The 27,708-nt window shown below is 43.5% G+C and overlaps 1 protein-coding gene across 2 annotated transcripts; it reads right to left on the bottom strand.

Annotated features, from left to right (window-relative positions):
- Window positions 1-533: 533 nt before the first annotated feature.
- On the bottom strand, window positions 534-26,984 carry CARD9 (caspase recruitment domain family member 9). 2 transcript variants are annotated; one of them, XM_081967489.1, is made up of 13 exons: window positions 26,927-26,984; window positions 24,130-24,181; window positions 18,169-18,418; window positions 15,563-15,700; window positions 14,520-14,845; window positions 11,912-12,091; window positions 10,860-11,012; window positions 6,612-6,737; window positions 4,810-5,001; window positions 4,011-4,052; window positions 3,181-3,229; window positions 2,389-2,491; window positions 534-1,413 (listed from the first exon to the last, which is right to left on the bottom strand). In XM_081967489.1, the coding sequence occupies exons 3-13, from the start codon at window positions 18,356-18,358 to the stop codon at window positions 1,317-1,319; spliced, it is 1,596 nt and encodes a 531-aa protein (XP_081823615.1). In that variant the 5' UTR covers window positions 18,359-18,418; window positions 24,130-24,181; window positions 26,927-26,984; the 3' UTR covers window positions 534-1,316. The 2 variants fall into 2 exon arrangements, with proteins under 2 accessions (XP_081823615.1, XP_081823616.1); XM_081967490.1 differs by having other exon boundaries at window positions 2,389-2,464.
- Window positions 26,985-27,708: the final 724 nt, after the last annotated feature.

The raw sequence follows: 27,708 nt of genomic DNA, 5'->3' as shown, positions 1-27,708 counted from the left end.
ATTAGAAAGTCACAGAAGGGGAACACATTACTCCGGGACACTGCAACCGTCAGAAGTATGAGTCAGTTGCCAAGCATCCAAATTTTGATTGTGACCATGGGGATGCTAAATGAGAAAAAGGTCAAAGTCCCTTTTTCAGTACTGTTATAACTTCAAACGATCACTAAATAAACTTGTAAGTCTAGGACTGCCTTATATTAAGAACTATCTTGTAGTAAAAACATGTAGTAGGAGAGCAGGCTGCTCCATCCTCAGTATCCCTGCAGGCTGCACAGCACTATCTGGAAGTGTGCTATTTTCAAAGCGGCTGCAAAAATGTGTCCATCTTAAATGTTTCTCACTTCTGGCATGGAGGCATGTAGTGCAGGGACGGAGAAGATCTCTCTGTGTCCCCAACATGATCTCTATTGATTCCAGAAGGAGATCTACAGCAGAGTTCCCCAATCTTTCTGGCTCTGTGGACTGGTGGGGGGAGGGGATAGTTCCATGCAAATGACCCAGCAAATGGAGTGTGTGTGTGTGTACTTATGGAGTGTGTGTGTGTGTACTTATCCGCTGCTTACGCAAATGGGGATGTGTGTATGTGTGCGCTCACCCATCTGTTCCAAAACGCTTCATGGCCGAGTAGTGGGTGGGAACCCAAGGGATGGGACCCCTGATCTACAGTAAAAGGTGAGTGATTGGTGATGGGGTTGGGGAGGAGAGTGTGGGACTCAGCAGGATGGGAATTAGTCCCAAAGCCTAAGGAGACTCTAAGGATGGAGTGGAAAATGGAGGGAGACAGGCAGGGGGAATGCTGCAGGGTTCCTTGTCTCAGTGGTAGGGGAAACACGTGGTAGTACTAAAGTGGCTGTAACTTTGAAACGGGTTTGCCGCTAAGCAACAAGTTGGAAGTTGAGAACTACCTGTAATTAATGCTGACAAACTCAGCCAGTGTGATTCTGGGTGGCATACCACATAAACATATCAGGAGTCAAAAGAGAAAAAAAAACACCTGACAATATATAAACAGAAATTCTAGAATCTGAAATCCAGATGGAGGAAGGGGTGGCTAAAGCACACAGCCATTGAGCCTTCTTTGGCTGGAAGCCAAACCTGCTCCAGATCCCCAAGTCCTTCAGATGGTGGGAAGGAATCTGGACAGACTCATTCGGGCAGCCGGATAGGAATGTAAAATATAGGTTGTCTCAGTAAAATAATGCACTTATTTAGTCCTCCCGCTGCCCATGTTGCTTGTGAATGAGAAGAGGATGGGCTGGAGATTGGCCGAAGAGTCCCCGGAATTCTCCACTTCTCCTTTGAGGTAGCAGACGAGGTCAGGAGCCTTCGGTGTCTGTGTTGTCGCTTCCTGAGGAATGTTCCCAATAAGCTTCGTGATAGCGGCTCTCCTGCACTCTTCGTAGAGCTCGCTTTCTGCAAGGAGATTCCACATCGGTTTTAGAGGAAGGAACATGAATGCTGCTTCCTTCCGGCTAAAATCATATAGATGACCTCTGGCAGCTCTTGTCAGTTGAAAGAGGCTGCACCTGGGAGTTCAGCTCCTCCAGTGACTGGCCAATACTGGCAGATATTTCTCTCTTGGCACAATGAGAATATATCTGCTGGACAAAACTCAGCACTGGCAATGGGAAGGGCATCTGGCCAGTAATCACTCAGCTCCATTCAATTGCCAAGATTCCACCCCCCCAAGGGATTACGGGGTCATTAAACGACGAACAACAACAACCTAGGACAATTCTACCCTTCCCTGTTGCTTGCAGGGGCTAATCCTGCTACAACGTGTCATGTGGCCAGGTTCTGCGCAGCAGCACTTAAATTCCGTTAGGGGATAATGGTGGCATCACCAGATCTTAAAGAGCCTTGGATCCATTATTCAAGAGTGATTTCTGCGTGATAGATTTTGCCTGTCCTATTCTAACTTTTATGCTCCTGTACATTGCTAATTTTCTATAAAAATTATAAAGTAGTATAAAGTTAATAACTTACTACAGGTATTTCTCGACGTACGAGCATAATTGAGCCCCAGATTTTTGTTGCTAAGTGAAAGATTTGTTAAGTGCATTTTGGCCCATTTTATGACCTTTAGGGCCACCGTTGTTAAGTGAATCACTATAGCTGTTAAGCTAGTAATGCCGTTGTTAAGTTACATGACCCCGGGAAACTGCATAAGTACGTGTCAGTTGCCAAGCGTCTTGAGTTTTGAAAAATGATTGTAAGTCACTTTTTTCAGTGTCGTAATTTTGAACGGTCACTAAATGGATCGTTGGAAGTCGAGGACTACCTGTAATTACCTGCCTCCATGACTGTAATAAAGATTTGATTTTATTTGAACAAGTGATGGGGAAGAGCTTTTTCTGCACCAGGGATCCAATGCCGAGGGAAATTTACCTTCGATAATGCTCAAAACTGTCCTTCATTCGCCGGTGCCCTTTCTCTGGCTGGTCCCCATCCGCTGGGCTCCTTCCTGGAGGAGGAGAGTAGAGACGAGTCTCTGAGTAGTATAAAGTTACAGAATTAGGAAACTCTCGGCAGCTCAACAGAAGGTTAAAAACTGCAGGACCGTTCAGTGTGGAAAGGATACTCAAGGTTTGACTCTCCCAGTGTTGTGAATTTGGAATTTCTCCAAATAAGGAAGTGGCAGGGATGATAATAAAGTTTGCAAACTGGCCACCAAAACACACTTAAGGGGCCTGCAAATTCTCCCCTTGGTCTAGTTCAAAAGGATTGGGGAGAGAATCGATACAATGAGACCAGACGGTATTGTGGGATAATGGAAGTCGGAAAGTGCTCCAAGTATCTGAAATGTGCAGTTGGCCTATTTTTTGACATGCGTCCAGCTGGATTCTGAAATAGGACTAAACTCATGCCCCAAACAAGCCTGACTGTCAATTCACTGGTATAGAAGAAGGGGCAGAGGTAGTAGATCATGGTAACCTTTCCTGATCCTTTGGTAGGACTTCCAGAATCAAATTCCTCCTTGTGGTTGAATTGCAAAGCAGGAGAAAGGAAGGAAGGAAGGAAGGAAATAAAAAAATAAAAGAAAGGAAGGAAGGAAGAGAAAGGAGGAAGAAAGAAGAAGAAAGGAGGAAGGAAGAAAAAAGGAAGAAAAAGAAAGAAGGAAGGAAGGAAAAAAGAAAGGGAGAGAGAGAGAGAAGAATAGCTAGTCACAGATTAACATACTTGGTTTGGTGCCTTTCCTATCTTCGTCCGGCTTTCCATGGGGAGTCAGCTTTGGGCAAAAAAGGGAGAGAGCCATGAAAAACGAGAACTATTTTTGAAAGAATATTACTTTCTTTTTTTGTTTACAAAATGCAAAAAGTGATGTTTCCTATAATAATTTTGAAACAAACCTGCATTCTAAGGTGCTGTCAAACCCCAGAACTAAACTTTAAACTAAGTCCATCCAACGAATGCGGAAGAGATGGAAATTTTATTTCTCATCATTTCAAAAATATAGCAAATTCCTGATGTAACTCAATATGGTTTCCCCCCCCCCCACCCCCCGTTTCCATTGCAATGCAACTGGTTGCTCGTTCTTAAACTTGGAACAAGCAGAAATCCAGCCTTTTTGCTTAATATAGGATTTGGTGTAATGTATTGGGCAAACCCACAAAAGATGAAGTCAACAAATAGTTGTAGGGTGCTTTGTGAATGCGGTCCCTGCAATGTAAGCAAATAGGGCTTGGACCCTTTTCGGTTCCCCCTTCTTCATGTGCTGCCCCAGATGGTAACAGCAGGGTCTGAGGCAAGAATAGCAATAGTAATAGGACTTATATACTGCTTCACAGTACTTTACAGCTCTCTCTAAGTGGTTTACAGAGTCAGCCTCTTGCCCCCCAACAATCTGGGTCCTCATTTTACCCACCTCGGAAGGACGGAAGGCTGAGTCAACCTTGAGCCAGTCAGGATTGAACTGCTGGCAGTGAGCAGAATTAGCCGGGTTTACTGCATTCTAGCCACTGCGCTACAACTGAGTAGTAAAGATAAGGAAGCAGATACTCATAACTCACCTCTTGGGAGCTGCGGGATGAGTTTTCTTCAAGATCTGAAGTCTGGAACAACAAGAAGTTAATTGGCAAGATGTTAAAAACAGCTTAGTTGCTGAAAGACTTTATATATCTATACCCCAATTGTTCTGAAAAATATATATATAATTGCTCTGATTGATTCTTAGAACATTAAAAAAATAGGGCTGGAAGGGACCTTGGAGGTCTTCTAGTCCAACCCCCTGCTCAAGCAAGAGACATACCATTCCAGATAAATGGCTGTCCGGTCTCTTGTTGAAAAACTCCAGGGATGGCACATTCACAACTTCTGAAGGCAAGCTGTTCTACTGATTAATTACATAGATGCTTGATAGATGCATCACTGTGGCCTTAAATAACACTTAAGGTAGCAGTTTAAATTTAAAACAAGAACAATCTGGGTCCTTATTTGACCGACCTCAGGCGGACGGGCGGCTGAATCAACCTTGAGTTCGGTCAGGATCGTGAGCAGTGAGTTAGTCTGCATTCTAAGCACTGGGAAGGAAGGAAGGGAAGGAAGGAAGGAAGGACAATAGCCCTTAGGCTTATCTACCACTTCCCAGTGCTTTACAGCCCTTTCTAAGTGGTTTTATAGAGTCAGCACATTGCCCCAAAACAATCTGGGTCCTCATTTTACTGACCTCAGGAGGACAGAAGGCTGAGTCAACCCTCAGCCAGTCACGACTAAACTGCTCGCAGTGAGCAGAGTTAGCCTGATTTACTACATTCTAACGACTGCGCCACCCCAGCTCCTTCCCCGGTGGCCCTTTTCCCGACAACCTACCATGGTGGAGGGATCGCGGCACAGCCGTTTCAGCTGGGTTTCGGCACTCAACAATCTTCCTTCTTTCTGGAAGAGCTGGAGCTGCAGTTCATCACAGTGCTCCCCGAGTTCCCGGATCTGCTTCCGGTAGCTGTCTTTCTCCCTCAGGCCTTGGGAGTATTGCTTGTGGCATTCCTCCTGGGTCAAAAGAGCCTGCAGCCATCCCAGCAGGGAGCAGGCAAAGAGAGTTGCCAGAAAAGACCACCAACAAGGCAGCCTGAGCCAGCCAGCACAGAGTCCTGGCTGGGTGCACATAGCACACTAGACCCCGAAGGCGAGCTGATGGAACATAGATGATGTGCTCATGTAACACATCACGCCCAAATAATGCGTTTCTCCACATTGGCCACGGAATGGTTCTCACCAGATGCTGATCCACAAGGCACGCAAACCCATTTTAGCTTGGTTTATGTGTTCAGGTTCTGCGGGTTGAAGTGCCATCCATAGGATCTAAGTAACCTCTAGGTAACTCCCAAAGCATGTTCCCATTTCAGGGCATTCTTCTGGGACAAGATCTTCCCCATAGCACAGGGGTGTCAAACTGAAGGCCTGGTGGCCAGATCCAGCCTGTGAGGTGCTTAGATGCTTCATTTTTGATGGCTGCAGGAGGCCGTCACAGCCAAAAACAGAGCTTGGGACCCTGTTTTCACTGGCAGGGTGTTCAGGCCACCACAGGCACCCCCCCAACACAAGTGACATCATGCTGGCCACGCCCACCCCGGCCCTCAAAGGTCAAACACAACCCTGATGCGGCCCTCAATGAAATTGAGTTTGACACCCCTGCCATAGCAGAATCAGTCGACTGTCCTTGCTCCGCGGGGTTCTTCAATTTCCTCACCTCCGGGCTTGTGGGCTAGTACTGTGTCATCCTCACTAGAAATAGCCACAGGGCACCTGCAGCAGGTTGAGGGTTGAGCTTCCTCTCCCAGAATGATGTAGGAGGCAAACCTTTTGAATAGAACCCTATATAGTAGTTCCCTTCTGCTTTGAAACTGCAGTATCAACATCGGCCACTAGTGGGCAGTATTGACAATCCTTTCCCAAATAGTGCTCTGCAGTTTCAGTACCTACACTCAGTCAACAGAGGGCAGAATTTCCCAATGTATCTCACCATTTTCCCAACCTTGGCAATTTTCAATGTGCATTTCAATTCTCAGAATTCTCAACAATGGCCATGCAGGCCGGCTGGAGGATTGTGCCTAGTGAAGATCACACGTTGAGACATTGTAAGGTTGACAAACGTGGACTGATCCCTTTCTCTTAAAAAGCTGAAACCATGCTATTCTTCCATAGGTAAAGGTAAAGTTTCCCCTGCACATATGTGCTAGTCATTCCCGACTCTAGGGGGCGGTGCTCATCTCTGTTTCAAAGCCGAAGAGCCAGCGCTGTCCAAAGATGTCTCCATGGTCATGTGGCCGGCATGACAAAACGCCGAAGGCGCATGGAATACTATTAACTTCCCACCAAAGTGGCACTTATTTTTCTATTTGCATTTTTTGACATGCTTTCGAACTGCTAGGTTGGCAGAAGCTGGGGCAAGTAATGGGAGCTCACTCCACTACATGGCGCTAGGGATTTGAACCACTGATCGACTAGCTCTGCATCTTAGCCACTGAGCCACCATGTCCCAATTCTTCCATAATTATCTCTAATAAGACTCACTGATTTTAGGAGCCTCCTTAGAAAAGAAGAATGAGAGGGTGATGCATTCTGGGAGATGAAATCAAGCCCGCCAAGTTGGGGAAAGATAGAGTGACCCTTACCTGATCTCTTTCAGCAGCCACCTCTTCCAGCTGTTTTAAAATAGCCTTGATACGGTTTTGGTAGATTTGATTATCATTTTGCAAGGAAGTGCATCTCAGTTCCAGCAGTTCCTTCTCTCCTACAAGCTGGCAAAAGAATACAATATAAGTCAACAAGAGAATCTCTGGCTATTATTTACTAAGACTGTATTACTATTCTTCTCTTCCTTACTAGTATCTATCTCTTCCAACTTATTACTGTTAACCATGCTGCTTGCATTTTTCAATTTATATTGTTTTTATTTGTTTTCTAATACGATTTGATAGCTTATTAGTAACCTTGACTATCACTAAGCTTTGTATCTTTTTATTCTTGATGAATGTATTTCATTTTCCTTATGTACACTGAGAGCATTTGCACCAAAGAAAAATTCCTTGTGTGTCTAATCACACTTGGCCAATAAAGAATTCTGTTCTATTCTATTTTATTCTATTCCTATTTCTATTCCTATTCCTATTTTCTATTCCATTCCTATTTCTATTCTATTCTATTCCTATTTCAATTCCTATTCCTATTCCTATTTTCTATTCCATTCCTATTTCTATTCTATTCTATTCCTATTTCTATTCCTATTCCTATTTTCTATTCCATTCCTATTTCTATTCTATTCTATTCCTATTTCAATTCCTATTTTCTGTTCTGTTCTGTTCTATTCTGTTCTGTTCCATTCTATTCTATTCTGCAGAGCAGAGTTTCCTTAGCTAGATTTTGAATGAGAAGAGGAATGGATGTATTCACTTAAGTCATCATCTTCATTTAATGACCCCATAATCCCTTGCAGGGTGGAGTCTGGCCAACTGACTGGAGCTAGCAGAGTGTTTGAATGGCCAGATGCTCTTCCTGTCGCCAATGCGGAGTTTTTGTTCGGCAGATATATTCTCTGTCAGGGGAAAAACACCCTGTTGGAGATCAATGGACCGTGGCTGATTCCCTTCCGCATATCTTTTGAGATATTGAGAAAAAATAAGTCTTTTAAAATATTCTAATTAATAAACAAACTTTAATAATAAAATAATAAAAGTAAATGAAACAGAAAATAACTAATTGGTTACATTTTGATAATGAAAGCTACGTTTGCCAAAGTTGGCTGCCGAACAAAGAAGAGAGGAATTTGGAATGTGTAACGCGTGCGCAATAAATCACTTTCAGATAAGAACCTTTTTTGTTTTATGACCTGCGCAATAAAGCTTTCTTAGTTTAACTCTTGAATGTCAGTTTAGGCAGTTCAGGCCTAGCAAACTTTTTAACATCGTGACATTCTCATTGTGCCCAGAGAGAGAAATATCTGCCTCTACCTAGGATCGGACTCACAGCCTCCTGATTGTGAGGCGAGAGCTCCACCTCTAGGCCACTGCCCCACTCCCAGTATTCGCCTAAGTGATCCTTTTAAAAACCTTTAAGACAGGGGTGTCCAAACTTTTTGCGAGGAGGGCCAGATTTGGTGAGGTGAAAATGTGTGGGGCCGATCATTCAGCCTGACATTCTTTGAACCCTTAACATTAAATGCGAATTAACTACCGTATTTTTCGGAGTATAAGACGCACCAAGATTTTGAAGAGGCAAATTAAAAAAAAAGTTTTTGCACTCTCCCACGAAAATGGGCCTTTTTTTAAAAGGGCATGAATAGCCTTTAAGAGGCTTCTAGAGTGCTCCTGGGGGCTAGGGGGGGCAAAGTTGAGCAAAAAATGGCCTGTTGTTTGCTCATTTATGCCCTCCACAGCCCCCAGGAGCACTCTGAAAACCTCCTAAAGGCTATGCACAGCCATTTTGGTGAAGGGGGCAGAGTTTTGGGAAGCAAAAAATGCTGTATTCAGTGTATAAGATGCACCCAGATTTTTAGCCTCTTTTTTGAGGGGAAAAAGATGCATCTTTATACTTTGAAAAATACGGTATTTTATGAAAGACTAAACAAATAACTCCAGTGGGGAGAAGAGGCTGCAGGCCGCTTGAAATTTGAAAAAGGGCCACATTTGGCCCCCGGGCCGCACTTTGGACATGCCTGCTTTAAGAAAAACAACAACAAGGATTCTGCTTGAAACATTACCCATCTCTATCTGCACAGGCAGCTTCAGATTCAAAGCAAGACTCTGAGCTGCCTCCATCCAAACTCTGAAAGTTGGGCAGGTGAATCCTTCCCAATGGCCTTCATGATTGATCTTCTGCCTTGGCCATTTCAACTTTGAGTCAAATACAACTTGGTGAGGTGGGAGGAGATACTGAAATGGTGTCAGGGGTTAGAGTAAAAAAGTAGCTCATTTCGCCCCCAAAAGTCTCTACATATTCTGGGGAAAATGTGGAGGGATGGGAGAGAAATCTGCTTTGAATGGACAGGAAAGGAGATGCCCTTTTCAGGATCACAAAACACTTCCTTGGACTCATTTTTAAACCAGACTTAAAGCAGAAAATGTTGCAGAGAAAACTACAGGGACTTGGACTTTTAGTCTCCAGTGATTTGAGAGTAAAAAAAAAAAAAAAAAACCTGTAAATTAGCTGCCACAGGAGGGCAGAATGTGGTTTAGACATGGTCTATAGACATAGCCCTGAAAAGTAAAATAAGCCAACCCATGGTTGTATTTTAATGAGCTGGGCAACCTGGAAAGTTGGGCCTTAATACTGTGGAAGAAAAATGTGATGGTAGGTTGCTGATGAAAGGAGGGGGACTTCAGTTCTATTTTCAGGATCCCCGGGTCAGAAGAAAGAAAGAAAGAAAGAAAGAAAGAAAGAAAGAAAGAAAGAAAGAAAGAAAGAAAGAAAGAAGGAAGGAAGGAAGGAAGGAAGGAAGGAAGGAAGGAAGGAAGGAAGGAAGGAAGGAAGGAAGGAAGGAAAGAAAAAAAAGGAGAGAGAAAGAGAAAAAAAGAAAAGAGGGAGGGAGGGAAGGAGGGAGGGAGAGAAAGAAGGGAAAGAAAGAAAGGAAAAAAGAAAGAAAGAGGGAGAGAAGGGAGAGAGGGAAAGAAAGAGAAAGAAAAAACAAGAAAGAAAATAAGAAGGAAAGAAAAAAGAATAAGGCAGAGAAGGGAGAGAGAAAAAGAAGGAAACAAGAAAGAAGGAAAGAAAGAAAGAAGGAAGGAAGGAAGGAAGAAAGAAAAAGGAAAAAGGAAAGAAGAAAGAAAGAAAGAAAGAAAGAAAGAAAGAAAGAAAGAAAGAAAGAAAGAAAAGGAAGAAGAAAAGGGAAGAAGGAAGGGAAGAAGAAAGGAAGAAAGAATAAGAAGAAAGAAAAAAGAAGGCGGGAGGGAGGGAGAGAAAGAGAGAGAAAGAAGAAAGGAAAGAAAAAAGAGAGAAAGAACAGTCTTCTATAAATCTCCCTCACACTAGGAAGAGGAAGACGAGCGAAACCACTACTGAAAAAGTTGCCAAGAAAACGGCAGGGACGGGTGATACATTTAGTCTCCATTGATTTGAGACCGTAAATCAGCTGGCTGTCCTTCCCATGGAAAGAAAAAGTGCGCTGGAAGGTTTATTTCATGCAGATTAAATATAAATATTCATCGGTGCCAAGGAGACCTTTATCCCCATGTTGGCGGTCACTCTTCTCTCCTTGGACACCATTTGGGGAGAGTCCAGAGCTTTGCCTGGCCTTCGTGTCCACTTGCAAGAACGACATCCGGTCCAATTCGAAGGGACAAAGATACAGGTGAAGCTAGGCTCACCTCTAAATCTGATCCACTTTCATTGGCAAATTCAAGTAATCCAGTAAAACACAGGGATTTGATTATTCCCTTTGGATTCCACCATTAGCCTCCGGCACATCGATTCAGAATTGAATCCTTCATTCCTTCCAGATTAAGAACTGCCGTTGGAGGAATCTTCTGGAGGGAAGTGTTTTTTTTTTTTGCAGAGTTCTTGTCATGGCCCCGTTAGAGCCTGTATCCGAGGAGGACGATGAAAGAGAGCTGGGGACGATGGAAAAGGATTGTGCAAGGGGGATCCTCCCTTTTCCTTATTGTGCACCCCCTCTTGCACAATCCTCCTTCATCGGCCCCGGTTCCATTTTGTCATCCTCCTGAGATCCAGGCTCCGATGGGGCCATGACAGTTCTCAAGTGCTTCTCGGGCCCCTGGTCAAGCCTCCATGCTCTTCCTGTTGCCTCCAGTTGTCTCCCTTGAGCCTCTTCCTGTCCCCAGCAATCTCTCCCCCCCACCTGCCCTTTCCGAGGCCACCGGTGTTCCTCCAAGACGTAATGCTGTGGCTTTGTAGGCCTGACCGCTTACTTTATCTCGCCCGTCTTCCGCTCTCTGGAGCGCTTGGCGTAAATCGCAGGCGGTATTCACCAGCTCCTGCTGCTCCTTCAGCACCCGCCTCCACTCGGCCTCGAGAGCCTGGAGGGAAACCCCATCCTTCTCGGAGCTGCCGTTCTTGGTGACCTAGAAGAGAGGAAAGGCACGAAATAGGCACCCCTTCACATTTCACTCCTTTGTGAGCCACAGTGGCCCAGTGGTCAGAGTGCAGTACTGCAGGCTCCTTCTGCTGACTGCTGGCTGGCTGCAATTTGGCAGTTCGAATCTCACCAGGCTCAAGGTTGACTCAGCCTTCCGTCCTTCCGAGGTGGGAAAAAGGAGGACCCAGATTGTTGGGGGAAAGAGGCTGACTCTTAGAGAGGGCTGTAAAGCACTGTGCAAAATTAGATAAATCTTAGTGCACTCTCTCTCTCTCTCTTCCTGCCTCCCTCCCTCTCACCTATGATGGTGCAGTGGTTAGAATGTAGTATTGCAGGCTAATTCTGCCCCCTGCCAGGAGTTCAACCCTGACAGGCTCTATATCTGTATCATCTGTATCTATCTCTATCTCTCTATTTCTATCTCTACCTCTATATCTACCCATGAGCCACGGTGGTGCAGTGATTAGAATGCAGTATTGCAGGCTAATTCTGCCCACTGCCAGCAGTTCAACCTTGACCAGCTCAAGGTTGACTCAGCTATCCATCCTTCCGAGGTGGGTACAACGAGGACCCACATTTTGGGGGGCAAGAGGCCAACTCTGTAAAGCCGCTTGTAAAGCACTGCAAAAGTGGTATGTAAGCTTAAGTGCTAGTGCTATAAACAGCCAACCTATATGCTGAGATTCCTTTCAGCAAATCCCTCCTTTTTGCGAATCTGTCAAACTGAAGTTAAAGAACTTAAGACTCTCCCGCAGAGTTCCCCTCAACATCTGCATCCGGTCAAACCCTTTTATCGGCAATTTTGTCCAAGGGGCCCCCGATGTTTGCGGAGCCTCTTCCCACCCCGTTCTGCCGGCCGTCCTCCCTTCCTGAACCAGATGAGACCTGCAGGGTGCTCTCCAGCTCCTTGTTCTTGGCCAACAGCAAGTCTTTCTCCCGCTGGATTTCCCACACCACCTCGTGGCTGGGCCGCTGCTCCATGGCTTCCTTCAGGTTTAGCGTGTGCTTCCGTGCCAGGCTGCAGTGATCTTCAGCCTTGATCAGGCTGTGCCGCAGGCAGTCGATCTTGGGGAGTAAGAAAGGGGCGACAGATCATGTGTGTATGTGTGTGTGTGTGATCAATTCCTGCATGCGGCCTCCTTTTTTTTTAACAGTTTATTTATATGTTTTCACACTGCATCCATAAGTGTTTACTGAACGGCGTATTGTCTGGATCAATTTATTTTTATACAACAATGCTCTTCCCACTCCTAATTTCTACTACTTCTTTTTTTTCCTGGTAATTTTTATTGTTTTTCTCTTTTCAGCATATGTTACAATCGTTATGTCAACATTTTGTACATTGTTATATCGTCTTATCTATACACGTTTTCCTCTTTTCACCATATATTGCAGTCATTATGTTAACATTTGTACCTTGTTATATCATCTTTATCTATACCTGTTTATAATATTCCGCTTCTATATTTACGTACTTTTATACACAGTTCTATATGTATTTATATAGGTTGTTTTTGGCTTAATTATTTTTCTTGTTTTCTAACCATTCATATCAATTATTCCAGATTTCGTACTATTCCGATTCCTCTTTATCTTTTAATTTTAGAGTTAATTTGTCCATCTCTGCGCAGTCCAGTGTTTTTTTAAAAAAATTAATTCTTCCAGGGGCGTAGTAGTTTGTTTCCAGTATTGAGCAAAGGCAATTCTAGCTATAGTTAGAAGATGTGTTAGTAAATATTTAAATTTTTTTTTTGCGTAATTCCCTTTGATTATTCCCAGCAAGAAGGTTTCGGGTTTATATTTTATTTGTTCTCTCGTGATTTCTTGAACCCATTTCCAAAAAATTTTCCAATTATTTTTGTGATTCCGGGCAAGACCACCACATATGATAGAAGGTCCCTTGTTCTTTTTTACATTTCCAACAGGTCGGTTCCAGATTTGTATATATTTTGGCCAATCTTGTTGGTGATAAGTGCCAACGATAAAACATTTTGTATATATTTTCTTTCAATGTTGCTGATCGTGCTAATTTATAGTTTATGTTCCAATTTTTTTCCCAATCCGCTAGATCTAATTTCTACTTCTATTGTCCAACCCATGGCTTGCCGGTGCTGCTTGTCAGGGGAAGATTTATTTTCACCCTGAACTAGATGAGGTCTTAGATCGGGACTGTTTCCAACAGGCATATTCTTTAAGGTGCGAAGAAAAAGAAATAAACTTTCTGGAGAAACATATTCTATTTAATAAACAAACTTTTAATACAAAAATAATAAATGGAAATAAAACAAAGCTAACTAATTGTTACATTTTGATAAAAGAGTTCCGTCTCCCAGTTTTCCTGGCAGCCGGACAAAGATCAGAAGTAGCTCAGGAATGTGTGAAGAGCAGGCGCAGTACATCACTGTCAGATAAGAACATGACCTGCGCAATAACTCTTTTAGTTTAACCATTTAGTGTCAATTCAGTCAGTTCAGGCTAGCAAACAATTTTAACGCAGTGACACTGCTCGTGGCTGGACCCAGCCAGGAAACAGCAGCAGCCAGAGGGACGGTGTCGTAGCAGAGCTGCTCAGGAGGCAGTCGCTGGCTGCAGTCTTTAAGGTCCGATCCTGGGAGGGAGGGACAGAGTACAGCTGGCAGCTGCCTTCTGAGCAGCTCCGCTGCGAAAGGAGGGAGAAAATGTTGGCTTCTCACATTCAACATGACTGATTCTCTCCTCCTTCTTGGGCTCAAACACACAGAGCAAACACGAGAAGGGGGCGAGAAGCAGCCAGGTTGAATGCTAGAAGAGTTTGCCGGCTGAACTTTTATGTTGGTTCTGTGAGCGTGCCTTGGTGGGTTGCCATGAGTGATAACACTGGCCATGCCCACTCGGTCACATGACCCCCACCAAGCCGCACCCACCAAGCCACGCCCAGGGAACTGGTAAGGGAAAAAGTTGAATTTCATCACTGCACCAGAGGTGTCTAACTTGATTTCATTGAGGGCCGCATCAAGGTTGTGTTTGACCTTGGGGTGTTGGAGGAGGGATGGGCGTGGCCAGCTCGACATCACTCGTGTCAGGGGCATCTGTGCTGGCCCAAGTGCTCCCAAGCTCCGTTTTGGGCTGCGACGACCTCCTGCAATCCTCTGACAATGAAAATGGTGCTTGGGAGTGCCACCTACGGCTCTTACGAGCTCCATTTTCAGCTGTGGTGGTCTCTTGCAACCCTCTGCCAATGAAGATGGAGCTTGAGCTCCATTTTCGCTTGCAGAGGTACTGCAGGCCAGTCCTTTGCTGTTTCCAGGGTGGTCCTGGGGCCAGATCTAAGCATCCCATGGGCCTGATCTAGCCCCCAGGCCTTGAGTTTGACACCCCTAATATATACCGACTCATGGCAGAGTTGGTATCAGAATTCAGATATTCCCACCTTAAGTTCACATCACATCCCTCCCTAGCCTGTTTTGTTTCCCCTTGCCCAAGGGAAGCAAGGAGTGGCAACAAACCATCCTACCTCCAGCTGCAGGTCCCGGTTCTTCATCAGGGCCACGTTCTTCTCCTCACTCTGCTTGGCATACTTCATGGCCAGCTTGTAGTTCTCCTCTCGGCACAGCATCAGTTCCTTGCTGAGGGAGTCCCTCTCCTCCTTCGCCTTGTGTGCCCGCTCCTGGTACTTGCGCAGGACGCTGTCCCTCACCCTCATCTCCTTGATGGTATCCTCCTTGGTGCTGAGGGTCACGTTCAGCTCCTGGACCTTCTGCCTTTCTTCTCGGATGGCCACCTGCAGCTTTGAGACCTCGCTCATCAGCACTTCCATCAGGCCGGACTCTCCCGCCGTGTCTGCAGAGTAGAGGAGCCCAGGTCAGTGAGAGCAAGTCAGGAATCCGAGGAGCACGACAGGGGTAAACCAAGGTGTTTCCCAAGTTTCGGTACTTTGCCAGATACCTCCCGTTGCTGAAGTCTTGACTGTCAAGCTTCAAAAGATATTTTTGCTATTGCAACTATTATCTCTTTTCAGCTTGCCATGCGGGGGGGTGGGGGTGTTACATAGAAAGTAAAAAAGTTCCAGGCATCAAGGTGGGAACCAAGGACACTTCAGCTAGTGTTTGTCAGAACTTTACCAGATGTTCTCATAACAATACCAAGAAACTCCATTGGACAATGTGAGGGGGGAGGGAAAAGATACGCAGAGATTAAGAAAGTTCCAGGCATCCAGGTGGGAACCAAGGACACTTCAGCAGGTGTTTGCCAGAACTCTACCAGATTTCCTCATAACAATACCAAGAAACTCCATTGGACAATGTGACTTGGTCTCATAGGGGAAAGGAGAACCTGAACTTGATCTATGTGGCTCTGTGCGGGAATGAGTTAGATCTGGTTTTGCTTTCATTCTCTGCCGAAATGGTGCACTCAATGGAGCTTTGCATGAAGAGATTGGATCTTCTCGTCTAGATTGGGTTCATCAATCAGAACCTTGACATTGACTTCAGTTGACCAAAGATGGACCTATGATGTCACCGGAAGACCTCAGCAGAGATCACAAAACAAAAGTATTACCTATTATCATGGAGAAGACCCGGGTCGGCTCGTTGCCTGTTATTTTCTTGTAGAGATGCGGGTAGTACAACTCCAGACTCTCCAGGAAAGCCACAAAACCCTTTTTGCCCGTCCTCTGGAGGAGATCTAGAAGCAGTCCTGAAAAGATGGACAGAGCACAAACTCTTTAAAACCTCAACTTCCGGACTGCTCAAATGGTTGGATTCAGTGGTCCAAATCGTTCCTGCACAAAGTCATTTCAAATCTTTTGCCTCTCTATAAATGCCTAAAGATAACAAAGAAGTTCCAGACGGGATCTTCGAAGCCCAGTTATAAATAAATAATAGCAACAGACTTGGAAGGGACCTTGTAGGTCATCTAGTCCAACCCCCCACACCCCACCCTCAAGCAGGTGCAACACTCAATTCTCAAGATTGCTTCCTGATAGCTTCCTATCAGATAAATAAATATTCCCATGGAGCCTATCAGGTACGAAGTATGACTATCTTGGGTCAATTTCAGATTTCTACTAAAGTGTATGAAATTCAGCATCTATTACTTTCTGCCTACCTGATTCTTTTTTGAGGGAAAAAAATGTTCAACTAATTGCAATTATGAATTGTGAAATGCAAAAATCAAAATGATCAGAACAATGGAGGGGTCAGAGTTTTGCAGCAATCAAAAACCCCATTTTATCAACAGAGATGGATAGGATAGGATAGGATAGGATGCAAGTAGAGTAGAGTAAAATAGAGATAATGGCATATAATAGAAAAATAATGAAGACTAGAATAGGAATAGAATTAAAATATGAAAATTAGAAATACAATAGGACTAGAACAGAACAGAACAGAATGAGCTGGAAGGGACCTTAGAGGTCTTCTAGTCCATCTAGCACAGGCATGTCCAAAGTGCGGCCCGGGGGCCAAATGTGGCCCTTTTTCAAATTTCAAGCGGCCTGCAGCCTCTTCTCCCCACTGGAGTTATTTGTTTAGTCTTTCATAAAATACCGTATTTTTCAAAGTATAAAGATGCATCTTTTTCCCCTCAAAAAAGAGGCTAAAAATCTGGGTGCACCTTATACACTGAATACAGCATTTTTTGCCTCCCAAAACTCTGCCCCCTTCACCAAAATGGCTGCCCATAGCCTTTAGGAGATTTTCAGAGTGATCCTGGGGGCTGTGGAGGGCATAAATGAGCAAAAAACGGGCCATTTTTTGCTCAACTTTGCCCCACCTAGCCCCCAGGAGCACTCTAGAAGCCTCTTAAAGGCTATTCATGCCCTTTAAAAAAAAGGCCCATTTTCGTGAAAAATGGGCCATTTTTGGGAGAGTGCAAAAACTTTTTTTTTAATTTGCCTCTTCAAAATCTTGGTGCGTCTTATACTCCGAAAAATACGGTAGTTAATTCGCATTTAATGTTAAGGGTTCAAAGAATGTCAGGCTGAATGATCGGCCCCACACATTTTCACATCACCAAATCTGGCCCTCCTTGCAAAAAGTTTGGACACCCCTGATCTAGCATCAAGGCCATCATAACCCCAAGCAGAAAATACCTTCTGATGTTGACAGCTTGACTCATTTTGATATGCTCTGCTTTGTATGATTTTATAATATATTCTTCAAAAAGATTCTAAGGAAAGAGTTGATTTTCCTCTTGTTGTGGAATCCCACTGTTCTTAAGGAAGGCAGGAAGAAAACTCCCCAGATGGTCCAGATGGTTTCAGCCAAGGGGAATGCGATGAAGCTCAGTTTTAAGGATGAGAATATGGGACAGGATGAAATGGAAAAGAGGCAGAAGACTTTCTGGTCCCTGTCAGGTTCTCCCCGTGAAGAGAGAAGGATGGAAGATCAGATAAGGTTGCCTCGCTCCTTTGGCTTCTGATTCTTAAAAAGGGGGCCAGCCAAGTCTCCATCTTGGAAACTTCTTGTTTGAGATCTATGGAGATTCTCAGTCACCCAGGATTGTCCCAAAGGTGCTTTTTTCAGGAGGCAACTGGACTTTCTTGTTTTTCTTTGAAGACATTTTGCTTCTCATCCCAGAAGCTTCTTCAGCTCTGACTGGGTGGTGGGGAAGGGAAGGATTTATGTTCCTTGCAGGCAGCTGATCATTTGCATCCTTCCATTCCCCCCACTCTCCTGTCAGAGCTGAAGAAGCTTCTGGGATGAGAAGCGAAACGTCTTCAAAAGAAAAAAATATAAAGCCCAGTTGCCTCCTGAAAAAAAAAAACCCATGACCTCTGGATGACTGAGGATCTCTACAGACTTTTAGTTCTACAATTTGGGATGAAGATGCTTGGAATGGGGTGGGAGCAGGAATGGATTCCCAGAGGGAAAAATTGCAGACTACAGGAACCATTTGCACCACTCAGGTGATCCTGAGGACACAGAGAAAACCTCCAAGTGGCCTCAACGACCCTCTTAAAAGGATGCAAATGACCAGCTGTCTGCAAGGAGCATCAATCCTTCCATTCCCCTCCATCCTGTCACAGCTGAAGAAGCTTCTTGGATGAGAAGCGAAACATCTTCAAAGAAAAAACAAGGAAGTCGAGTTTCCTCCTGAAAAAGCACCTTCGGGACATTCTTGCAAACTCAGATTTCTTGCCAAGCCAGAAAATCGGCGGGTACCTGTCTTCCTTTTCCGGAGTACCAGGCTGGGATCATTTAGGACCTGCTCCTCGTCATCGTGGTTGATGACCCGGCACTGCCGGAGGTAAGGAGTTATTCTGGAAGGGTCGATCACCGAAATCAGCTTCACCCGGAAGCTTTCCAGGTTGTTCCAACAGGTTTCACCACCCTCATCCTCCGGGTCTGACATGGTGGAGGCAGAAAAACCAAGGATCTTCTCAGAAAATGCCGGAGGCAAAGGTGTCTCCAACTGGGAAGCAAATGGGATGTTAGCAGAATTATAACTTCTTCATTGACACTTTCCTTCTTTCCTTCCTTCCTTCCTTCCTTCCTTCCTTATTGTCTTCCTTCCTTCTTCCCTTCCTCCTTCCCTTCCCCGTTTCCTCCTTCTTTTCTTTCCTCCCTCCTTCCCTTCCTCCTTCCCTCCCTTTCTTCCTTCTTTTCCTTCCTTCCTCCTTCCCTTCCCCCTCTTTCCTCCTTCTTTTCCTTCCTCCCTCCTTCCCTCCCTTTCTTCCTTCTTTTCCTTCCTTCCTCCTACCCTTCCTCCTTCCCTTCCCCCTCTTTCCTCCTTCTTTTCTTTCCTCCCTCCTTCCCGTCCTCCTTTCCCTCCTTTCTTCCTTCTTTTCCTTCCTTCCTCCTTCCCTTCCCCCTTTCCTCCTTCTTTTCCTCCCTCCCTCCTTCCCTTCCTCCTTCCCTCCCTTTCTTCCTTCTTTTCCTTCCTTCCTCCTTCCCTTCCTCCTTCCCTTCCCCCTCTTTCCTCCTTCTTTTCTTTCTTTCCTTCCTCCCTCCTTCCCTCCCTTTCTTCCTTCTTTTCCTTCCTTCCTCCTTCCCTTCCTCCTTCCTTCCTTTCTTCCTCCCTCCTTCCCTTCCCTTCTTGTTTCCTATTTCTTATTTCCCTCCCTCCTGTTTCTTCCTTCTTTTCTTTCCTTCAACCATTCTTATGTTCATAAATGCTTTGTTAACACTCTCTTAATTTGAAATGAGCAATCCAGAACTTCTGTACTTCTGTCCTTTCCTCCCAGCCTCCTTCATTCCCTCCATCCTTTCCCTCCCTCCCTCCCTCCCTCCTTCTTTCCCCAAGTTGTCTCTGACATCATTACATATCTGTGTGTGTGTGTTTGTCCAGAATGTGTTAGGACATCAGCTGTACTTCCTGTGAATAACAGAATTTTAGTTTGCAACAATCTAATCTCTAGACCCCCTAATATAATAAATAGAATAGCCACAATCCCTGCCATAAGTGGCCAGTGTTGTTCTTGGCATTAGCACAGGTGTAAGTAACAAAACATTAGACAAATCTCCCAAGAGAGGGAATGGAAAGTGGGTGTAAAGAAAGTTTTCACAGCCTGACAAAAATACTCCTTCGGACACCCATTTTCCAGGCTGAGTCACTGAGAAGAGGAAGGCGAAGGAGCTCAGCACCCGGTCTCCGGAGGGGAAGTCCCTGTTTCTTCTGCCCGATTTCTCCCTCATTGTTTCTCTGACTCATTTTCTCAGTGAGCAACTGGCATGATGGTCACCCAAGAAAGCGATTCTTTTCTCTCGCTGAAGGATCAGAGGAAGGGTCTCATGTGGAGATAGGACCCAGGTGTGGGTTTAATGCAGGGGTGTCCAAACTTGGCAGCTTTAAGACTTGTGGACTTCAACTCCCAGAATTACCCAGCCAGCTGGCTGGGGAATTCTGGGAGTTGAAGTCCACAAGTCTTAAAGTTGCCAAGTTTGGACACCCCTGGTTTAATGGACATGAGTGTGTACAGATGAGGCCCTGGGGGAATGGGGTATTCTGCCGATTCTTACCACTTCAGGCAAACCGGTAGCAGCAGACAGCTGGAGGCTCCATCCACCCACCCCAACATAATATGCGACATTCTGCGCATGCGCGCTCATATTTGTGAACCGCTAGTGAAGGTAAGTGAATCCCACCACTGCCCTGGGAATCACAGGAAGGGTTAAACCGTATTTTTTGAAGTATAAGATGCACTTTTTCCCAAAAAAAAGAGGGTGAAAAACTGGGTACATCTTATACACTAAATACAGCATTTTTGGCCTCCCGAAACCTCTCCCACTGGAATTGAGCAAACAGAAAACCTTACACTTTATACTTGGGTAGTGAAACGTCTGCAAGCAATGAGGAGTCCACAAGAAAAAATATCAACAAATGTTATAAATAATGTTTAAAAGGATGATGGCTTTGCTGCTGCTTCCTGATATTTTGGCCCTGGTGGCCAGCTCTGACTTCAGGCACTTAACTTCACTATGACTGCTGTTGAGGGCTTCTGCACCAGAGACAAATTCCTTGTGTGTCCAATCACATTTGGCCAAATAGAAATAATTCTATTCCATTCTATTTCTTCCTTACCCTTCTCTCATCTATTCTATTGAAATAACATGGGACCCTGGGCATTATCCAATTAAACTCTGTCACTGAAATTGACAGAGTGAAATTGAGCATCCATTCCATTCCATTCCATTTCTACGCTACACTACTATACTATATTTCCATTCTAATTCTAATTCTAATTCTATTCTATTCCTATTCCTGTTACTCATTCTATTCCTATTCCTATTCCTAATTCTATTCCTATTTCTATTCTATTCCTATTCCTGTTACTGATTCAATTCTATTCCTATCCCTAATCCTAATCCTAATCCTAGTTCTATTCTTATTCCTATTCCTGTTACTCATTCTATTCCTATTCCTATTCCTAATTCTATTCCTATTTCTATTCTATTCCTACTCCTGTTACGTACTTATTCAATTCTATTCCTATTCCTATCCCTAATCCTAATCCTAGTTCTATTCTATTCCTATTCCTGTTACTCATTCTATTCCTATTCCTATTCCTATTCCTAATTCTATTCCTATTTCTATTCTATTCCTATTCCTGTTACTTATTCAATTCTATTCCTATTCCTATCCCTAATCCTAATCCTAGTTCTATTCTTATTCCTATTCCTAATTATAATTCTATTCCTCTTTCTATTCTATTCCTATTCCTGTTACTTATTCTATTCCTATTCCTGTTACTTATTCTATTCCTATTCCTATTCCCAATCCTAATCCTATTCATAATTATAATTCTATTCCTCTTTCTATTCTATTCTATTCTATTCTATTCTATTGAAATAATATAGAACCGTGGGGCATTATCGAATTATATTGTGTCACTGAAATTAAGTGCAGAGAAAACCTTGCACTGATGAGACTACCTAGTTGGGTAGCGAAATGTCTGCAAGGAATGAGGAATCCACAAGGAAAAGAATCAACCAAATTTAAAATCATGTTCTGGAGAAGTCCCTGCTGGTTTTGGGGGGCAAAATTTGTCAGATGGTTTTCTCCCCCTTGCCACTTTCTTCCTAAGGCTGAGAGGGGGGCTGCTCTGCTTCCCTCTGCTTCAGCCAGCTCAAGAAAATAAATAAAAGAAGAGTATTTGCTGGCTTTAAGCCGCTCTTCTCAAGCTGCACTTAAATTCTTCCCTTGTGTTTAGGACTAGGAACTTATTCACAAGACAAGCTGATGTCGTAACGGTTGAACTTCTGGATTTCTGCATTTCATGGGCACGGTTCCAATTTATATTTTCAAACAGAAAAAAAAAAACCCTCTTTCCTTGACAGTCTTCTTTTATTGCTCAATATCCTATTTGGCCTTTACGAAAAGGAGGCCCTGAATTCAATTTCGAAAAATAATTGAGAAAGAGGCAAACGGGGAAGTAGGCTTTCTCTTTCCAGAGAGCCCACCAACAGCCTTGGAGGGCTGGACAGGGGTAGGGAAGAATACAACCCTGGGAGATATTTGGGGAAGGGGCAGGAAGGAGAGAGCTAGCCCGAGATGGAGGCGTTATAAAATAAGGTTGAGGGGAAGAGAGAGAGAGTCAGCCAGAGAGAGTCTCAGAATAGGTAAAGGTAAAGATTCCCCTCACCACGTATGTGCTAGTCCAGGGATGGCAAACCATTTTTTCCTTGGGTGTCAAAAGTGCATGCACATACATGATAGCGCATGTACGTGTGCCAACACCCATTATCTAATGCCCCCCAAACCCTGCCCCCCTGCACATGCATGCATCTCCGTTTCAAAGCCGAAGAGCCAGCGCTGTCCGAAGACAATTCCGTGGTCATGTGGCCGGCATGACTCAACGCCGAAGGCGCACGGAACGCTGTTCCCTTCCCACCAAAGGTGGTGCCTGTTTTTCTATTTGCATTTTTACCTGCTTTCGAACTGCTAGGTTGGCAGAAGCTGGGACAAGTCACGGGAGCTCACTCCGTTACGCAGCGCTAGGGATTCGAACCACCAAACTGCCGACCTTTTCTGATCGACAAGCTCAGCGTCTTAGCCCGAGTCATCACGTCCCATTACTCTCAGAATACAAGAACTCAAAAGGTGACCCGAGGAAGGTGAACTACAGAAGATCCAGGGCAGGAAAGAAACGTATTGCCAAGTGATCCATTAACAGCATATTTGCTTCTAGTGTGGGTGGGATTCAAAAGTCATCAGAGCAATCTGACAGGCAACCACATATCCAGGATGGTGCTGGAGCTCTCTGGTGCAAGCCGGGCTCAGTCCTGCCTGTCCTAATTATTTAAATGTATGATTTGATTATTAGACGTGTTACCTGCCAGAATCAAATGCTGCTCAGTGACTCATGAGATCTCCCATGATTAGAAAACATTCCTGATGTAATGTTACTCCTCTAAAAATGGAGTTTGAAAGTCCTACAGAGATCAATTCCGACCAGCAATCATAAAAATAATAAAAAGCAATAAATAAGAAGCAAAAAATTTAAAAAAAGAGGCTAGGAACAAAACCCAAATGTTTGATGTCTAGGGAGGTTCTCAGCCATCCAGGACAAACCAAATTGTTTCCAAAGTAACCCAATCCTGTAAAATGCAGTCGGACTGATCGTATCTCGGTGAAAAAGAGATCCATGGGGCAGGAAGAAACCCCAGTGAAGGTCGGTGGCCTTTAGATGGAGGAAGCAGGTTCTCTTGGACCCTCTCAATTCTCCTCTTAGACAATCAGGGGCACTCCCATAGCTCCAGCACTTTCCATTTGCTGGAATCTAATTGACCTTCTTAGATTTTGCTTCAATGATCAATGATCCAGCAGGATTTTATTTCATTTTTTTAAGATTTCCTGTCTGTTGAGGAATCATATGACCCCCCCCCCCCCACATATCACCTCCAACAAGAGGACATTCCAAATCCCCCCTCCCAAAATGCTTGGCTTTCTTTGCCCAATAAACCAGTTCCACCCACCTGAGAGGAGCTTCCAAGATTTGGTTCCAGATTCACAGCTCTGGTTTCTTCCAAGCTGCCAGATCAAAGGAAGTATCTGACTTTCCATGAGGCATCGGGCAGGAACAGGAAGGGGGGCCCCACCCACTCCCACCCGGTGAAAGTTGTGTGGAGAGTAAGAGAGAGCGCGAGAGAAAAGAGGAAGTGCAAGGACTGATGAAGAGTCTTGGATGAGAAGTGAAACTTCTACTTGTCCAAGGAAAGGAAAAACATAGTCCAGTTGCCTTTTGAGGGGCAAACACCCCCACCACCACCACCTTTGAGACAACCAGGACTTATATGATTATGAAGGGGAATAGTAATAAGGATACGAACCTGTTCGTTTTAGTAGAAACATTTGTATTCTGTAATACATTATGCCTTGCATTTGTAAGGTATCTGGCAAATGTCAGATCCTTGCCATTTGATCTCTTTATCAATCTGCAATCTATGGGCATAGAATTTATCCCGGAATGGAGCTGTAAAAAGCTGCAGAACTGACACCTTTGATATGTCCCCCTTCTACCTGACAAGGTATCTCACTTTTGATCTGTGCCCTTCACAACAGGGGGCCAAATGGCCGATCCTGGGAACAGAGGTAAGAGATAATGCTGATAAGGCTAGTGAGGAGTATTGTAAAGCCAGGATGTTATTCTCTGATGCCTCCAGCTGTATAAAAAGGAGCCACACCTTCTCTCAAGGGCAGTTCTTCCCTGCATATCCTTGGAGTATCCTGGGCATCCTTTAAAAAAAAAAAGTTCTTTATTTTAAAACAAACAAAAACATACATAAAAATATCATCAGTTACATATCTATTTAGCATGTTGTTTGGTCACAAACATTTGTGCATCTCCACTTTCAGTTGCATATAAAATCAGTAGTTATCAACCCAATATACGTTAGTACATTGATTTATCATTGTAAATCATATATTGAGTTTACTCTTATAATTCCTTCCTTTTAAACATGTATTCTAAAGATTAAATTCATATGTTTGCTAACTATCTGTTACATCATTGTAAATCTATTAAATAATAACATATCTTTATCATCTATCAACATCTATCAACATATCATCTATCTTATTTTGATATTTCTTGCACTACATAAAAAAAAGGATTCACCAACATCTTATATTTGTGTATCATTACTTTCAATTATATATAAAATATCTATCAAATGTATATAAATACATCTTTATCATTGTGTCTCATATATTCAACTACAATTATTATTTCTTCATTTTAAACAAGATATTCTAAATATTCAATTCATATATATATAGCAATATCCCATTACTTTGTAATAAATCTATAGAATGTAAAATTCAATTCATATATATATATATATATTCCATTACATTGTTATAAATCTATAAAATCTATATAAAAGTAATATGTCTTTATAATATCTCCTATCACATTCTATTATTACAATTCAAAATTATGGCAATTGTATCCATTGATAAAATAAATCCGAAATCTTATAAAATTGTTCATCTTCTTGTTCTCTAATTTCAAATGTCAATGTACTCTTTCAGTACATTCCATTGTTTTTCGAATAACTTCCTCCTGCATTGGTATTTTTTCATTTTTCAATTTTTTTGCAAATACAATTCTGACTGCCGTTAAAATGTTTACGATCAAATATTTCAAGTCTTTATTGTATGTATCTGGTATAATACCCAATAAAAAAGTCTCTGGTTTAAAGTCTATGCGTTTCTGTGTCATTTTCTCCAACCACATGTGGATTCTAGTCCAATACCTTTTGGCACCCTTTTTTTGAACTATTACCATCTGGCAGACGGTACAGGATAATAAAAACAAGGCCAAAAAGGCTGAAAAACAGATTCTATCCCAGAGCAGTAGCTATATTGAATTCTTCTGTATAGTGCAATGTTAATGGAGTATCAGGGGTTTTCAATTGTTGTATAGACTATGAACTATTTGTGTGTGTGTGTGTGTGTGTTATTTTTTATGTATAATGTACACTGAAAATGTACACCGACGACCTGGCCATCGAAACTACACGGCTATGGATAAAACATGTAACAGTGATATCCGGTATCATTGAGGCACTTGGTACCATGTCCAAGAATTTTATAAAACACATAAAGAAATTGCAGCTTCCTGCAATAACACCAGCGGAACTGCAAAAAACTGCGCTGCTCAGAATATTGTATATCTTAAGAAGGTCCTTGGTTGATACCTAGGACGCTGGCAGCAACCTGTATCAACCATTAGCACCAGTCAATGATGTTTGTGATGCATTTTTGAATGTTCACTTGGCTGAGTTTCATGTTTGGAACTGGTTAAGATCAGGAGTACTGAAAAAAGAAACAGAAGGCTTTATTTTGGCAGCTCAAGAACAAGCCTCAGCCACAAACTGCATGAAGGCAAAAATTCAACATGTTACCACCAACAGCAAATATCGCCTCTGTAATGAGAAAGACGAGACAGTCGACCACTTGATCAGTGGGTGCTGCAAAATTTCACAAACTGACTACCTACAACGCCATGACCGCGTTGTTAAGATCATTCACTGGAAATTGTGCCAAAAGTTTGGATCTAAGTACAGCAAAGAACACTGGGACCATCAGGTTGAGAAGGTTTTAGAGAATGAGAAAGTCAAGATCTTGTGGGACTTCAGAATCCAGACTGACAGGCACTTGGCCCACAACACACTTGACATAACAATAGTTGAAAAGAAAAAAGTATGGTTCATTGACATTGCGATACCTGGAGATGCACGAATTGAAGATAAACAGCAAGAAAAAATCACAAAGTACCAGGACTTGCAAATTGAGGTTGAGCGACTGTGGAAAAAGAAATCGTGTGTTGTCCCAATTGTAATTGGAGATCTTGGAGCAATACCTAAAGGCCTACCTCGCTATTTGAAATTTTTAAATTTATCAGACTTGAACATTCTGATTCTACAAAAAAACGCCCTACTTGGAACAGCTTATACCCTTCAACATTACCTTAATAGTTCCTAGGTCCTTGGTTAGGACTCGAGCTGTTGAGCTACCAACCAGCCCCAAAGGCTGTGAATCCCACCAAAGATTAACCACATAATAATAATAATAATAATAATAATAATAATAATAATAATAATAATAATAATAATAATAGAGAATGATGCCTTCCCGGAGGCAGGGCAAAAATTAAATAGTAGTGGGTCCTGGGAGACTGTCTAAGATGGTGTAGGAAGTTAAAACCCACCCCTCTCTTAGATAAATGAAATATCCTGGGAAATATTGAAAAGGCAGAATATTATATTTCCCTGGATCAGAAATGGAGATACATGTCTTTAGGCAGGAAACAGACTCACTCTTAATAGCCCCCACCTTTGTCAATGAGCCATTAAAAGGCCTGAGCCAGTCTATTCTACATAACAAAGATATCCTCCTTCGGCTCCAGGGTGATGGGATTAGCTCTCACTCAAGATCCAAACCAGGGCAAAGGCATTAAGACACAATAGGAATTACCCTTTCAGAAGACAAGCCTCCTCACTGCATCACCCAGCAGACTTCAACCAAGTTTGACTCTGAAAACCTACAAGGTTTTGATCAGAAAACCTATGACCCCTACAGGCACCAATAAAATACATGCCCTTGCCACAGGAACAGGAAGCTCAAGGGCAAGGCTTAAGAGAGGGTATAAATAACCCTCACTCCCCACTCCATGCCGTCAGCTGCACCGGGACCATGGGCTTGATGATTCTGCTCCATGAAACCACCTTCCCAATTAGCCTCCATGTTTCCAGTTTCTTTCTCCCCACCTAGAACTGAACCAGATGGGTATTTCTTCCAACACTTCAGTCCCAGAAGTGCCAACTTCCCACCCACTGTGCTCGGGGTCTTGGCTTCAGGGCCGCTCATGTGCGGCTTGCACTAATCCCAGAGAGCAGAAATTCCCATCTTGGCCTTGTCTTCTGACCGGGAGAGAGAACTTGAAAAACTCTTTCCATCAACAGCTGGAGGACAGATCCACCTAACCATCAGGTTGCTTAAAGTGGCTTCAGAAAATCAGAAATTTAATACAACCCAAGGCAATGTGAACAAGAGGGTGCTCTTCACATTTCACTCTACCACTTCCTCATTTAAAGGTGGTGTGTTAAAAGCAAGATTTGTGACCCTGAAAAATTCTCAAGAGAGATTAAAATCCTTCAAGGAGAAGTGGTAGGGACTTTCCCTTGTAGCCAAAAGCAGTTATCTGCTCATTCCTATGTCTTCCCTGTTCTACCAGTCTATTGCTTCCCCCCCCCCCC

The sequence above is a fragment of the Natrix helvetica genome (genome assembly GCF_964273705.1).
Source record: "Natrix helvetica genome assembly, chromosome: 15".
NCBI lineage: Eukaryota > Metazoa > Chordata > Lepidosauria > Squamata > Natricidae > Natrix > Natrix helvetica.
The sequence above is the reverse complement of the archived record's forward strand: the minus strand, read 5'-3'. Positions and strand labels throughout refer to the sequence as shown.